Source organism: Gymnoscopelus microlampas (genome assembly GCF_963454915.1).
Source record: "Gymnoscopelus microlampas genome assembly, chromosome: 4".
In the NCBI taxonomy this organism is placed as follows: Eukaryota; Metazoa; Chordata; class Actinopteri; order Myctophiformes; family Myctophidae; genus Gymnoscopelus; species Gymnoscopelus microlampas.
The window spans coordinates 43,895,992-43,910,098 of NC_139941.1; the positions used below are offsets into that span (position 1 = coordinate 43,895,992).

General features: G+C 41.6%; 1 protein-coding gene across 1 annotated transcript; it reads left to right on the forward strand.

The window, feature by feature from the left end:
* Positions 1-700: 700 nt before the first annotated feature.
* Positions 701-13,641, forward strand: unc45b (unc-45 myosin chaperone B). Its single transcript, XM_084055098.1, has 20 exons — positions 701-839; positions 1,581-1,742; positions 2,171-2,207; positions 3,287-3,462; positions 4,259-4,348; positions 4,659-4,826; positions 5,451-5,616; positions 5,722-5,892; positions 6,322-6,496; positions 7,169-7,469; positions 8,148-8,242; positions 8,582-8,723; positions 9,100-9,240; positions 9,945-10,072; positions 10,379-10,445; positions 11,018-11,131; positions 11,321-11,436; positions 11,981-12,098; positions 12,576-12,731; positions 13,118-13,641. The coding sequence occupies exons 2-20, from the start codon at positions 1,581-1,583 to the stop codon at positions 13,382-13,384; spliced, it is 2,790 nt and encodes a 929-aa protein (XP_083911224.1). The 5' UTR covers positions 701-839; the 3' UTR covers positions 13,385-13,641.
* Positions 13,642-14,107: the final 466 nt, after the last annotated feature.

Sequence of the window (14,107 nt, forward strand, 5' to 3'; positions counted from 1 at the left end):
CTCTGTTCACAGGCAATACTTTCTATTCTATTCTATGCCATGTTCAGACCCACATGTAATGGACAAAACAATTTGTGCAGCATGCATGAAGATGCATCATACACACATACAGCACATGCAGACGCAAACATATTTTACTTACAGCGCAAGTCATGCAATCTCACACTTGAGTGCTTTCTCTTTCCAGAAGCTGCCAGAAGCTGCCAGACTGTTTTGTGTCATTACAGCTGTCACTCTCCTGTCACCCCCTCCCAGTCCCCCCCACTCACACTACCACCACACTCAACCAACCTTGGCTTACACCTCCCACCCTGGCCACCCTGGCCCGCCCTGCCCCCGGCACTTTAGTGACATAGACATTTGCTAGTGAGTTCTCAGCTGTTACCATGTGTGTATGCCCTAAATAGACATTATCAGGACCGAACCATGTTTCCCAAGGGGTGATTAAAGTTAAACCACAATCTTTGGGGCCATGTATACATTGTTTCAGATACTTTACATATTGAGATATTCAAAATAGATATAACATTAAAAAACAAAAACAATATTGAGCAGTTGATTCCCCAGCAGATAGTTGTAATCTTCTCTCTTTGGGTCCTGGGAGTATGTTAATGCAGTGGACCCCCCCATGTGTGATGAGAGGTGGTACCCGCCAGGTTCTGTCCCACCTCATTGAGATCTAATATAAATGGTGTAGGGGGGAGTGCTGACGTAAGACAAAAAGAACTTGGTAACTGCAACTGGATTGAAGCTCTTAACTACCCCAACCAGGGAACGAGAAGAGAAGACAAAAAGAGAACCGAACAGAACAGAAAAGAAGACACGAGAGAACAGTAAAGGTATTTATACAGCTGTAATGGCATTTTGTCTAATTTCATCATCATTAGGTCTAAAGTGGCATGGGTTAATCAGAAGTGGGAGAGAGAAGTGATCAACCATTGGAATGAAATGTGTTGTAGGAGGAGATGGTTGTTGTTAATTAAGTTAAGAGTGGAATCTGTTAAAGCCCCCCGCTATGGTACGTGTCAATGCCCAAATAAGGCATGAGGGGAGGCCATTTAAAGTTAGAGATAACATGTGCTGGGCCATTGTTGAAGGAGACCCAGGTCAGAGCACACTGCACAACCAGAGTGGTGAGGAACTTGACTTTATAAACTAACAATATCAACAAAACAATTAATTATTATTATTACTTGTTTTTATTGTGTGTGAAACAACATAAACCAGTTATGTTTCATGTAAGAATATTGCAAACGCTTCTGTTTTAGTAATTCATTTCTTCACGTTTTTGCATTCAGTTTTTACACTTTGACTTGTTTATCTTAGAGACTGTGAAAAGTCGAAACTAAGTACTAAGTCAAAACTTGTTTCAGTGTAATATTACTGTCATTGCAATAAGAGTGGAAGTGATTTAATTGGCAAACAAAGGGTCCACTGCATTTTAGGATAATTTTGAGTTTTTAAGTTTTGATAACACGTGCTTGCTTTCATGACTGCTGACCAGCACTCATGAATTATACACGTACACCTCAGGATGTAGAGATTTCACACCCAGACATAATTCATTTTATCTCCATCAGATGGAAGATCCAATCCAGTTAAAAGATGAGGGGAATACGTATTTCAAGCAAGGAGACATGGACAAGGCCATTGAGAGTTACACAGAAGCTGCCAAGCTGTGCAAAGACAAGAAGTTGCTGGCCATCATTTACAAGAACAGGTCTGCCTGCCACCTGAAACAGGTAAGCACCTCAGCAAGCAAGCAAACAAACATACCCGAAAGGCATGAATCATACACACAAGCGCATGGACACGAGTACACACTCACACACAGACAGTGTGACTAGTGGGTCCTTCCAGGCAGTCCCCATGCAGCGAAGCAAGGAACAGTTTAACCTACAACCACGTTTGTAGACCTGCTATTTTCAAAACATTTTGAGAAATCTTGAAAGATTGTGAAAGATCTGGAATAAATAAATATATATATTTGTGCTCCTGGCACAAAATATTTTCAGATGGGGGGGTCTGCTAATAAGTAACAATTAAAGGGTCCTTGACATGAAAATGTTTGAGAAACACTGGTGTGAGAGAACTGAAATCGTACCATGAAGAATAAATGAGGCTTTACAATACTGCGAATGTTTAATAGAATATTTCCCTTCTCTTTCAGGAAAACTACACCAACGCAGCCACTGATGCCTCCAGAGGTACAACAAACAAACATGACAGAAACTCCCCTAAAACAAAACATATTATATTCCATGTCCAAAACAACCCTTTATTACAACTAACATGCATATTCCTAGGCTCCCTTCATTGGCTCCCAGTCACACGTAGAGCTGATTTAAAAGTTGTATTTGTTTTTTAAAGCCCTGAATGGACTACCACCTCCCTCAACTGTCCTCTGCCCCTTGACACCTCTAGGTCACTTATCCTCTGACCAGGTGTTTCTAATGTTCCCATGGCGTGAACCCAGTTGAAGCAAAAGGGTGATTGTGCCTTTTCGGTTGCTGCCTCAAAAATGATGGAATAGCCTACCCCCCTCCCTGTGAGCTTTGCCCCTTCCCTTGACACTTTTAAATCAAGACTCAAAACACAACTTTTCTCCCTGGCCTTTGAACCTTTTCAAACCCTTTGCCATGTCATGCACACCCCCTTTTACCTTCTGTCATTTGTGTTATAGTAATTTGTAGGGTTGTCCGATATTGGCTTTTTTACCGATAACCGATATACCGATATTGTCCAACTCTTAATTACCGATACCGATATCAACCGATACCGATATATGCGGGGATTATTGTGATTAGGGTAAGCTCAAATTTCATATCACACACACCATATACAGTAAGAACTCCTGTAACTTATTTATAAAGCAAAAAAAATATGTATATATATATTATTTTTTTTCAAAAACCGATACCGATATTTTCCCGATATACATTTTTATGCTAATATCGGCCGATAATATCGGGAGGCCGATAATATCGGACATCCCTAGTAATTTGGTTACATTTTATGTGGCTTTAACTACATGAAACCTGTTCCGGGGTGATCAATTTGGCACATTGCGATGCATTGTGAGCTTGTAGATCAGCTATTTTTGCCAACAGAAGGGCGGCCTTGTCCAGTCATTTAAGTATTTGAGCTCTCAGGTTTTAACCCCCTGTTATTGTCAGTTATATTTTATGTTGTTTTTACTTACGCCGTACAGCACTTTGGTCAACTCTGGTCGTTTTTAATTGTGCTTTATGAATAAAATGGACTTGACTTGTATTTTGAATGACAGCTATTGACATGGATGCAGCAGATGTAAAGGCGTTGTATCGGCGATGTCAAGCTCTGGAGAAGCTTGGAAAACTGGACATGGCCTTCAAGGACGTCCAGAGGTGTGCCACCATCGAACCAAAGAACAAGACCTTCTTGGAGACTCTTCGTAGGCTGTCGGGCGAGATCCAGGCTAGGGTCAGTCACCTATCCATAATATGGAGAGTTTGCACTGGAAACAGAATGACAAATGTTCCTTCTACATCCAGTTGGAGAGTAGTTTCACTGCATGTAGTAACTTAATTTTGAAGCAGTTTGCTGGTTGTTCTGGTTGTTTTTCCTCAGAAGCTTTAGTTCAACTATATTTCTCTTGATGGTAGCTTTGCTGTTCAGCTGTTGACCTATAATGAAATGCAGCGGTGGAAAGTAACTAAGTACATTTACTTAAGTACTGTACTTAAGTAAAATGTTGAGGTATTTGTACTTTACTTGAGTATTTCCAATTTCCAATACTTTTACTTCTACTCCACTACATCTCAGAGGCAAATATTATACTTTTACTCCACTACAATTATTTGAAAACTTTAGTTACTAGTTACTTTTCAGATATGAATTATTATATTATAAAACATACATTAACCACTTTAGCCCTATTTTATACCTAGGCTATTTGAAAATAGCAGATCTACAAGCTCACAACGCGTCACGATGCGACGCGTTGTGAGCTTGTAGATCTGCTATTTTCAAATATTTATTACTTTTACTTTTGATACTTTAAGTACATTTTTATGCCAATACTTTTGTACTTTTACTCAAGTAAATTTTGAATTCTGGACTTTTTCTTGTAACAGAGTATTGTTATATTGCAGTATTGGTACTTTTACTTAAGTAAAGAATTTTAGTACTTTTTCCACCACTGATGAAATGCCCAAAATATGGACGCTAGGTTGAAAGTGGTTAAAGATTAACTCTGTCTTTTTTTTGCCCCCCTCAGCTGAAGACATCATTCTCCACTGACTCCAGGGTACAGGGCATGTTCGACATTCTGATGGACCCAGAGTCGGAGACGGACAAGATAGAAAGAGTTAGTACTGTCTTTCCCTTTTGCTGTGTCATTACAGCTGTCACCCCCCTCCCCAAACACACTACTGCCACACTCAACCAACCCTGTCCCGCCCCGCCCCGCCCTGGCCTGCTCCCGGTAGTCATTTGTTTGTGATCACAATGTGTCCCTGTGTAACGCGCTGTGAGCTTGTAGTTCTGCTATTTTGGCTATTAATGAAAATGTGTGGATATCCTTGTAAATGTTGATTCTTTGCCTATAATGACATGCCCAAAATATGGAGGGACGTATGATTGAAAGTGGTTATAACTTCTGGTCCTTTCATCACCAGGCTGCCAACAACCTGGTCGTCCTGTCCAGAGAGGAGGCCGGAGCAGAGAGGATCTTCCAGAACAACGGAGTGCCTCTGTTGCTCAGTCTGATAGAAACAGCCAAAGCCGATTTGATCCTCGCTGCTATCCGTACCTTCGCAGGAATGTGTACCGGCCACAAAGCTCGGGTGAGTGCCACGTTACCACCCCAGCATCCTGTTTATTTGTGTTCAAATATGCATTTGCGTGTATTACGGACTTCCCTTGAAGTTTGTTTGGTATGGGTAGAAACAATATACACACTCAGACAAACGTGAGCACAAGGCACTTACAGTGACATGATGAAAGTACATAGGAAATACAGTAGGCTTATTTATAGTTCACCATAACTGGCAATAAATCAAAATAATGGGTTGGTGACATAGAAATGAGTTAGTTAGGAAACAGAAGAATAAAAGGTAAGTGAATACGTCCTTAACCAAACCACTTAAACCCCAGCATTGGTATTGTGGGGAAAGCTTTTGATGAAAATAGCCGATCGACAAGTTGACAAGCTTGTCGATCTGCTATTTTCAGCGAAAGCTTTCCCCACAATAACAGAAAACCGAAAAGACGCTATTATTGAGCCCTGATGGACTCCGGTTACCCATGTGGGGTTTAAGTGGTTAAATCAACTGTGTCAAGCTCAGTGGTGAACAGGTGCGGTCAGGCAAACAGGATTTGATCCCAGTCCACTAGCTTCCAGTCTGGAAGCTAGTGTCTTAGCTGCCAGCACAGTGTGACTGACATAATGTTTCCATTGACCCCCTCAGACCATGGCCGTCATTAATTTGGTGGGCATCGATAAGCTGTGCAGCATCATGGCTCTTGACAACGAGGATATCGTCATGGCAACGTGCACCCTGTTCCAGTGCATCAACGACTCACTCACTACCGCTGACCATAGGATTTATGGGAAAGAAGAGTCTCTGGTTTTGGGTAAGACACAATCCTTATTCACACAGTGTGTACTGCAGAGATATGGTGGTTGTAATACATACAAGTAAGTACGACAAGTAATTGTACACTGTCTATTCCATGCAGATGTATCCAAGGACCTGAAGACCATTCTGCTGTCGCTGCTGGACATGGTGGCCAGTAAGAAGGTGTCAGGACATGGCAGGGACCAGGCCCTCAACCTCCTCTCCAGGAACGTTCCTCGCAAGCACTTGAAACTGGTCGACCACTCCAAAACCCTGTTCACCATTGACCATGGTGAGTGGGACCGCAGCAGAATTAGAATCAGAATTTGTTCTTACCTGCAGTGTCAATATGACACATACATTGCAGTCTCCAAGACACAAATATTCAACAGATATTTAGTTGTGTGTGTAAATGTGTTTTAAGCACATTACACTAAATTGTAATGTATAATGTGTGTGTGTGTGTGTGTGTGTGTGTGTGTGTGTGTGTGTGTGTGTGTGTGTGTGTGTGTGTGTGTGTGTGTGTGTGTGTGTGTGTGTGTGTGTGTGTGTGTGTGTGTGTGTGTGTGTGTGTGTGTGTGTGTGTGTGTGTGTGTGTGTGCGCGTGCGTGCGCGCACGTGCATGTACTGTATGTACATGTATGTATGTACTGTATGTTTATGCATATAATAGATAGATAGATTGATTGGTCAATTAATTGATAACCATCTTGTTCCCAAGGCTTGAGGAAGATCTTGAAGGTGTGTGGTCAGGTTCCTGACTACTTGCCAGACCAGCTGCCCATGACAGAGAACACACAGCTGATCGCCAGCGTGCTTCTCAACAGACTGTACGATGACCTCAAATGTGACCCAGAGAGAGACAACTTCCGGGACGTTTGTGACGATTACGTCAAGTGAGTCTGTTGTTCTCCCAGCGTTTACTTTCTCCTTCACTACACAGACAAATTTGGGTGACAGGTTGGCCACGATGTATGTGTAGGGAGACCGATCAGTGACTCAAAAGTTGCTGGTTGCCGTTTTTTCTAAAATAGCAGATCTATAAGCTCATAACGCGTTGTGATGCAACACGTTGTGAACTTGTAGATCTGCTATTTTCCTTGTTTGTTTGTTTTCGCTTATGATGACACGCCGTGGTTAAAGTTGTTAATACTAAATACAAATCAAAACCCATACAGGAAATTAAATCATTTATAGGAGTATTTCACCCAAAACATGTTTTTATCAATTACACACCTCATGAAGCCTTGAATTCATGGGATCTTTTTTGTTTTTGTCGCATTCCTAAGCCAATAATTTGATTACCGGCGGAGTTTCCGGTAGGAGACTCAAAGACTCTCCATTGAATCTCCTATTGACCGATGACCCGGTCATCAAATTATTGGCTTAGGAATGCTACATTTTCTTTTTTTTCCATGAATTCAAGCCTTCATGGGGTGTGTAATTGATAGAAAATAATAATTTTGGGTGAACTACTCCTTTAACTGAAGTGAAGTGAATCCAATTGAAACAAAGTGAATTCAGGTTTATCAATCAGTTGATCTGACCTCATCCATCTTTCATGACAGGAACAAGTTTGACCCCAACGACATGGACAAGAACATCCACGCCATCAACACCATCTCGGGTCTACTGCAGGGCCCCTTCGACGTGGGCAACGCGCTGGTGGGCCGTCAGGGCGTGCTGGAGATCATGGTGGCCCTGTGCGCCTCGGAGCGCGAGGTGGACCAGATGGTGGCCGTGGAGGCCCTGATCCACTCCTCCACTAAGATGAGCAGAGCGTCCTTCATCATCACCAACGGAGTGTCCCTTCTCAAGGACATCTACAAGAAGACCAAGAATGAGAAGATCAAGATACGAGCCCTTGTGGTGAGTGCTGTGAACTGCACTACGCAACTACTGTATTTGAACCTCATACTTAACCACTTGAAACTTGGGGGGAGCATTAGCCAAAAATAGCAGATCTGCAAGATCACGTGTCGCAATGTGACGCGTTGTGAACTTTGTAGATCAGCTATTTTTGGTGAAGATGTTGGTGTAGACGGAAATAAGCATAAGCACAGCAGAAGTACAGTGCCAACTCATGTCCAGTCTACTAAGTCTAGCATAGACTGAGCATTGGTTCTCAAAGTGGGGTCCGGGGACCCACAGGGGTCCTTTGGCTATTAATAAAGACAAAAGCAGACATACAAGCTCATAGCACGGCACGGCACCGAGTGCCACGCTATGAGCTTGTAGATCTGCTATTTTTGAAAAAAATGACAATTTTGGTAAACCTTTGAATATATATTTTTAAAGCGAACATTTGTAACTCAAATCTTTGCTTCTGGGGGCCCCTGGAACAAAAATATTTTTAGATGGGGATTCGTGGCCAAATACATCATTTTGGGGGTCCTTGACATGAAAAAGTTTGAGAACCACTGGTCTAGAGGGTTTAAGTGGTTAAAAGAAAGTGTTTTGAATTTTGTTGATATACAGTAAGTAGCCAAATTGATAGATAATCCCCCTCATACTGTGCTTTGTGTATGTGTGTGTGTTCTCTCACAGGGTTTGTGTAAGCTAGGTTCAGCTGGAGGTGATGACTACGCATTGAGGCAGTTCGCAGAGGGCTCTACAGAGAAGCTTGCCAAACAGTGTCGCAAGTGAGTCATCCTGAGATACCTGAGACACTTTTGTTACTTATTTATATTTATTTATCTATCATTAGGCTGCTTCTGTCTGTCTGTTTACGATCAGCCTTTTTTATAGTATGCACAATTGCATATCGTCGCTGTTGAGCAGAAACCTTGTATCTCCATATTTTAACAAAACTGTCAAAATATCTATTGGAACACAGGTTATTTCTTTCCATTTCCTGAAAACAGTTTTGGACATTCAAGGTTTTTACCTGACACCAATGATATATGTATACCGTACTGTATATCTACAGTGCATGCTACAAACCCATTTCCTGCTGTAAACGTCCTGTCTCACTCTTCTAGGTGGCTCACCAATCCCCAGATTGACACCAAAACCAGGAAGTGGGCCATCGAGGGTTTGGCCTACCTGACCAACGATGCTGACGTTAAAGACGACTTTGTTGAGGACGAGGCCGCCATGAAAGCCATGTTTGAGCTGGCCAAGGTATGAAACCAACCCACCGAAACACAGTGACACCATGTACAGTATGAGTGTAAAACTCATGGGTTGATGAAAAGACATGTTTAAGACGAATCTGGTTGCCATGGCCAACAAAGCAAATGCCTATAAGCTAGAAGAACACACTAACTGGTTTGTGACATCTGAGCTCTGACATCGGCATCCTTAGAGCCCTCGTGCAGTTAAAAATAAACTGCTTTATTAGACAGAAATGTAAACAGCATGAGGTACAGTCAGACATATTTAGGGCTAAAGGGATAACACAAAAAAAGGTCAGGGGGACTTATTTCCATTGTGGTCCTCCTATGTACATTGACACAACACAGCTAATCATCTCCCTGACTTTCCCTTGTGTCAACAGTCCAAGGACAAGACCATCCTGTACGCTGTAGCCGCCACCCTCATCAACTGTACCAACAGCTACGACAAGAAAGACATCGATCCTGAGCTGGTCCAGCTGGCCAAGTTCTCCAAACAGCATGTCCCTGAACAGCACCCCAAGGTGAGGGGAAGGGATGGCCGGGTAGACTATATATAATAGTCACGACATCCATTCAGACAGTAGACTATCCATTAGACACAACATCCATTCAGACAGTAGACTATCCATTAGACACAACATCCATTCAGACAGTAGACTATGCATTAGACACAACATTCAGACAGTAGACTATGCATTATACACAACATCCATTCAGACAGTAGACTATGCATTAGACACAACATTCAGACAGTAGACTATGCATTATACACAACATCCATTCAGACTGTAGACTATACATTAGACCCAACATCCATTCAGACAGTAGACTATACATTAGACACAACATCCATTCAGACAGTAGACTATACATACAACATCCACTCTGACAGTATAGCTACAGTAGACCAAAAACAAATAGCACTTAAGGAATACTTTTTCCAACCATATCTCCACATTTTCACCAGTAGGAGTTTCATCAGACAGACATCAAAGACTGTAGCTATTCTCCTCTCTGCCACTAAGGGCCACTAGGGGCAATGTCTCAAAGGCTCAAAACCAAGCCTGTGCAATGATGAATTCTGGATATTGTAGGATCATACAACAAAGCTCCATGATTACAAATTGAAACACCCGTAAATAAAGTATTATTTTAATAATGCCGCACATATTGCTTAACAGTGCACCTGCAGGTGTTAATTGTCTCCTCTGTTGTGTGTCCCCAGGACAAGAAGGACTTCATTGAGAGGAGAGTTAAACGGCTCCTGAAGGCTGGAGTGGTCTCAGCTCTGGCTGTCATGGTGAAGGCAGACACATCCATCTTGACCGACCAGACCAAGGAACTGCTGGCCAGGTGAGAGAGGAGGCAGCCGTTTTCTATTGGATCAGAGCAATACAATCAGATATTTACCAATATGTAATATTATGGACCAGTTAAGTACACAGAAACACCCAGTTTATATGTCAGAGACAAAATGGGTTTGTTGAGATTGGAAGTGTGTTACGCACGCACGCACGCACGCACGCACACACGCACACACGCACAGCACACGCACACGCACACACAACAGTGTGGTTCAATACAGAGCTGGTCATTTCTGCTGCAAGTACAATGTGATGTCAAAAGATATTTATACAAGTGTCTGATTTTAAACCTCAGGGTGTTCCTGGCTTTGACAGAGGACGCTAAAGACCGTGGAACCGTTGTTGCACAAGGTGGAGGAAAGGTCTGTATGACACACAGTGATGTGTGAGTCTATACCTAAGTATCAGTTCATAGCAAAGATTTGTGATCAGATGTGATCGAGTGACTCACTGAATACTCAAACCACTTTGGTTTGCATTTGTTCGTTACGGTTTTACCCAGTTAGCCTCATTAAAAGCCTACTGTGTACTTTTCATCTAACGATAATTGTCACAACGTTTCCCAAAATTAATTTGCTTTGCAGAGTTACAGTTAGTAACATATTAACATGTCCCTGCTGTAGAGACAGTCAACCATGTGGCTGGGTACTGATAATTGGTACTGTTTGGTAGATGTTAAATTTGTGACAAATGTCTAGATCAGTTGTTCTCAAACGGTAATTTTTTGGGGGGTCCCCAGATGACAGTAAAGTGACAATTTAAGGACTTTTAAGATATTTTTGATACCTAAAAAAGAAATGAATTCAATTTTAAAAGACCATTACGGCATCATAAGTAATCAACAAACTATACAATAAAAACTGGTCAAACATTGGTCAAATTGTCAAATAAATCAGTAACAATGTTATTAATACATTTATTGCTCTGCCCTCAGGCGCTGATTCCATTGGCCGTAGAGGGGACATCTGTAGGAAAGATAAGGGCCAGCCATGCCCTTGCCAAGATTGCTGCCGTTGCCAACCCAGAGATCGCATTCCCTGGAGAGAGGGTGAGAATACAATAGCTAGCTGTGTTGGAGGAAGGACAGTGGATAAAAACCTCTAGAAGAATATAGTTTCTAAATGCCCCTTTGTCTCTATACTTTCTCCTCTCTTATCCCCTCTGTCTCTCTCTCTCCATCTATCTGTCTCTTTCTGTCACACTGTCTCACTGGGTCTTTCTCCCTCTCTTTCAACAGGTATATGAGGTAGTGCGTCCTTTGGTCTCCCTGCTGCAGACAGATAGAGATGGAATGCAGAACTTTGAAGCTTTGAAGAGCCTTACTAATCTAGCTGGTTTCAGTGAGAAACTGAGGTGAGACCTGTGAACTGAACTGAACTACCGGTAAACTGAACTGAACTGAACTGAACTGAACTGAACTGAACTGAACTGAACTGAACTGAAATGAACAAGACATACTGTAAAATAACTTATCACAAGAATGCACTCATGATGCTTTATTTGTCATTTTGTTATGTTTCTCCTAGTTAAAGACAGCAGAAATTCATAAAAGAATAAAATAAATAGTGCAGAAAAATACTCAATATCAATCTAAATAAATAAATCCTGAAAACTAGATGAAAATAGAAAAAAAAAACAGTATCAAAACTTTATCTCAACTAATGCATAGGAATGCATACCTCTCAAGTGCATATACTATCTTGTAGGGAGATTGGAGTTCAAAAGTCTTATTTGCCTGAGGAAAGAAACTGTTTCGCATCCTTTCCATCCTGGCACTTCACAAAAGGAAAGACAAGTCCCTGTTCAAGTTGATTGGAAACTCTGGTGGATCTTGGGGCTTTCTTCTTTCCTCTCTTGTTTTCCGTGACTGATTGAGTTGTTTTGTTTTTGTCTTCAGAGTGAAGATAGTGAAGGAGAAGGCTCTGCCAGAGATTGAGAACTACATGTTTGAAGACCATGACCAGATCAGACAAGCGGCCTGCGAGTGCATGTGCAACATGGTTACCTGCAAAGAGGTGAGACTGGAGGAAAGGAAACTATAAGCCTCTCAACAATCTGATTACCTATTTCTAAATAGATGTAATCAGCATTATTAAGGTTTCAAAACCAAAAGACTGAAACAAAAATAACAACCTTTTAAGAGGTTTTGGTTGGTTTTCTGTCTGTTTATTATTATGGTTGTTCTTCCGTAAGGCTTTAGCAAATTCCAATGAGATGTTAAATGTTACAGACAGACGAGACAGTAAGCTTTCAGGAATAGTGGATAATGTGCAAACTTAGATACTGTAAAAATGTTCCCCGTCAGCACAGGGGCATGTAATGCGTGGCTGTCGGCCAAGGGAAAACCTATAAGCCCACAAATATGATTTGTGACACCGTCTTTCCCAGCTCACAAAACTCATCCTCTACCCCGACCAGATAACATAATGCACCATTTACTATTTAAAAACCTTGAACTTTGATGTATGTGTATGTGTGTTTGCGCTTTCCAGGTCCAGGATCGTTACATGGAAGATGGTAATGATAAAATGAAATTGTTGGTGCTGCTGTGTGGTGAAGATGATCATAAGCTACAGATAGCTGCATCCGGTGCCATCGCCATGCTCACTGCTGCACAGCCGAAACTCTGCAAAAAGTTGACACTGGTGGTACGTATTTACATTATGTTGTGCTTAACCCAAGACCTTTTCATGTCAAGGACCCCAAAAATTATGTGTATTTGGCCGCGGACCCCCATATAAACATATTTTGTTCCAGGGACCCCCAGAAGCAAATATTTGAGTTAAAAATGTTTGCTTTAAAATATATTCAAAGATTTGTGCCAATTCTATATCTGCTATTTTTGAATAGCCAAAGAATAAAATAATGGTTAAAGTTCAACAGAACCGGCGTGTGTAACAATTACATGTAAAGTCAATGCAAAGGTGGGCGTCACCTGCAAATGAGCAGGTGGGTTCAGGGGTGTGTTCCAGCTGTACACACATAATGGCAAATAGACAAATGAGTGACAAAGCTTTTCTCCTTTCCTCAACAGACTCAACAGTGGCTGGAGATCCTGCAGAGGCTGTGTCTCCACGACCACCCGGCAGTGCAGCACCGTGGCCTGGTCATCGTCTACAACATGCTGAGCGCCGGCGACGAAGAGTTGGCCAAGAAGCTGATCGAATGCGAGTTTCTAGAGATCCTGACGATCATCGGCAAGGCGGCGGACAACGCCGGGAAGCAGCCCGTGATCGACGTGGCACGGCAATGCCTCGTCAAAGCCATGGACATGGGTTTCATTAAGCCTTTTAGCTCATAGAAACTCATAGAAAGTCGTAAACCCACTGATGATCACCGATGGACTTTTATATTGTTGTTTTTTTGAATAAGGACTTTTCCCCCCCTAAGATATATATTTTCTGAATGAAACGATATTGAAGAGTAGCTAGAGAAACAGTTAGGACTGGATTGAATGCTCTGCTTTTGATATTGTAACGTACTGTAATGTTTTAGGATTTTCTATCAGATTAACCTTTTTTTATGTTAAGACCTTCCTGTTTGTTTAGTATTTGTTTTATTAAATAATTTGAATAAAATTACAGAAAAAACAAATTATGCTTTTTTTTCTCATTTTGTGTACTTGTATTGTGTTAGTAAAATAGCAAATTGTTATTATGTGCAGGTTCAGCATTGGACATAATGAATTATTATGTTAATTAATGTTTGCGTATGCTGTTGGTGGACTACAGCTCAACATTCAACACTTCAATAGTTCCTGCCACAAAGCTTAGAAACCTAGACCTCCACCCCAAGCATATGTTATTATGACCTTGTAAATCGGCTATTTTCGGCAAAGAGGTTTGGTGTAGGGGCCAGACCAGTATTGAGGGTTTAAGACAAAAAAGAAATACACTTTAACATGCAATCCAACACAAAACTACACAAGTCTATGCAGCGATCTATGAAATATATGAAAAAGTTTAATCTGCAACATAATTTTATACAATAGTGGGGGTCCCTGCTTCATCTCTCCCTCAGCTAA

What these genes read in the sequence shown, in the direction of transcription:
- unc45b (XM_084055098.1), top strand. Translation starts at nt 1,581, where the DNA reads ATGGAAGATCCAATCCAGTTAAAAGATGAGGGGAATACGTATTTCAAG. An exon ending in AGAAGAGTCTCTGGTTTTGG is followed by an intron (nt 5,617 to 5,721) that starts GTAAGACACAAT and finishes TATTCCATGCAG; the next exon opens with ATGTATCCAAGGACCTGAAG. An exon ending in GGTTTCAGTGAGAAACTGAG is followed by an intron (nt 11,437 to 11,980) that starts GTGAGACCTGTG and finishes TTTTGTCTTCAG; the next exon opens with AGTGAAGATAGTGAAGGAGA.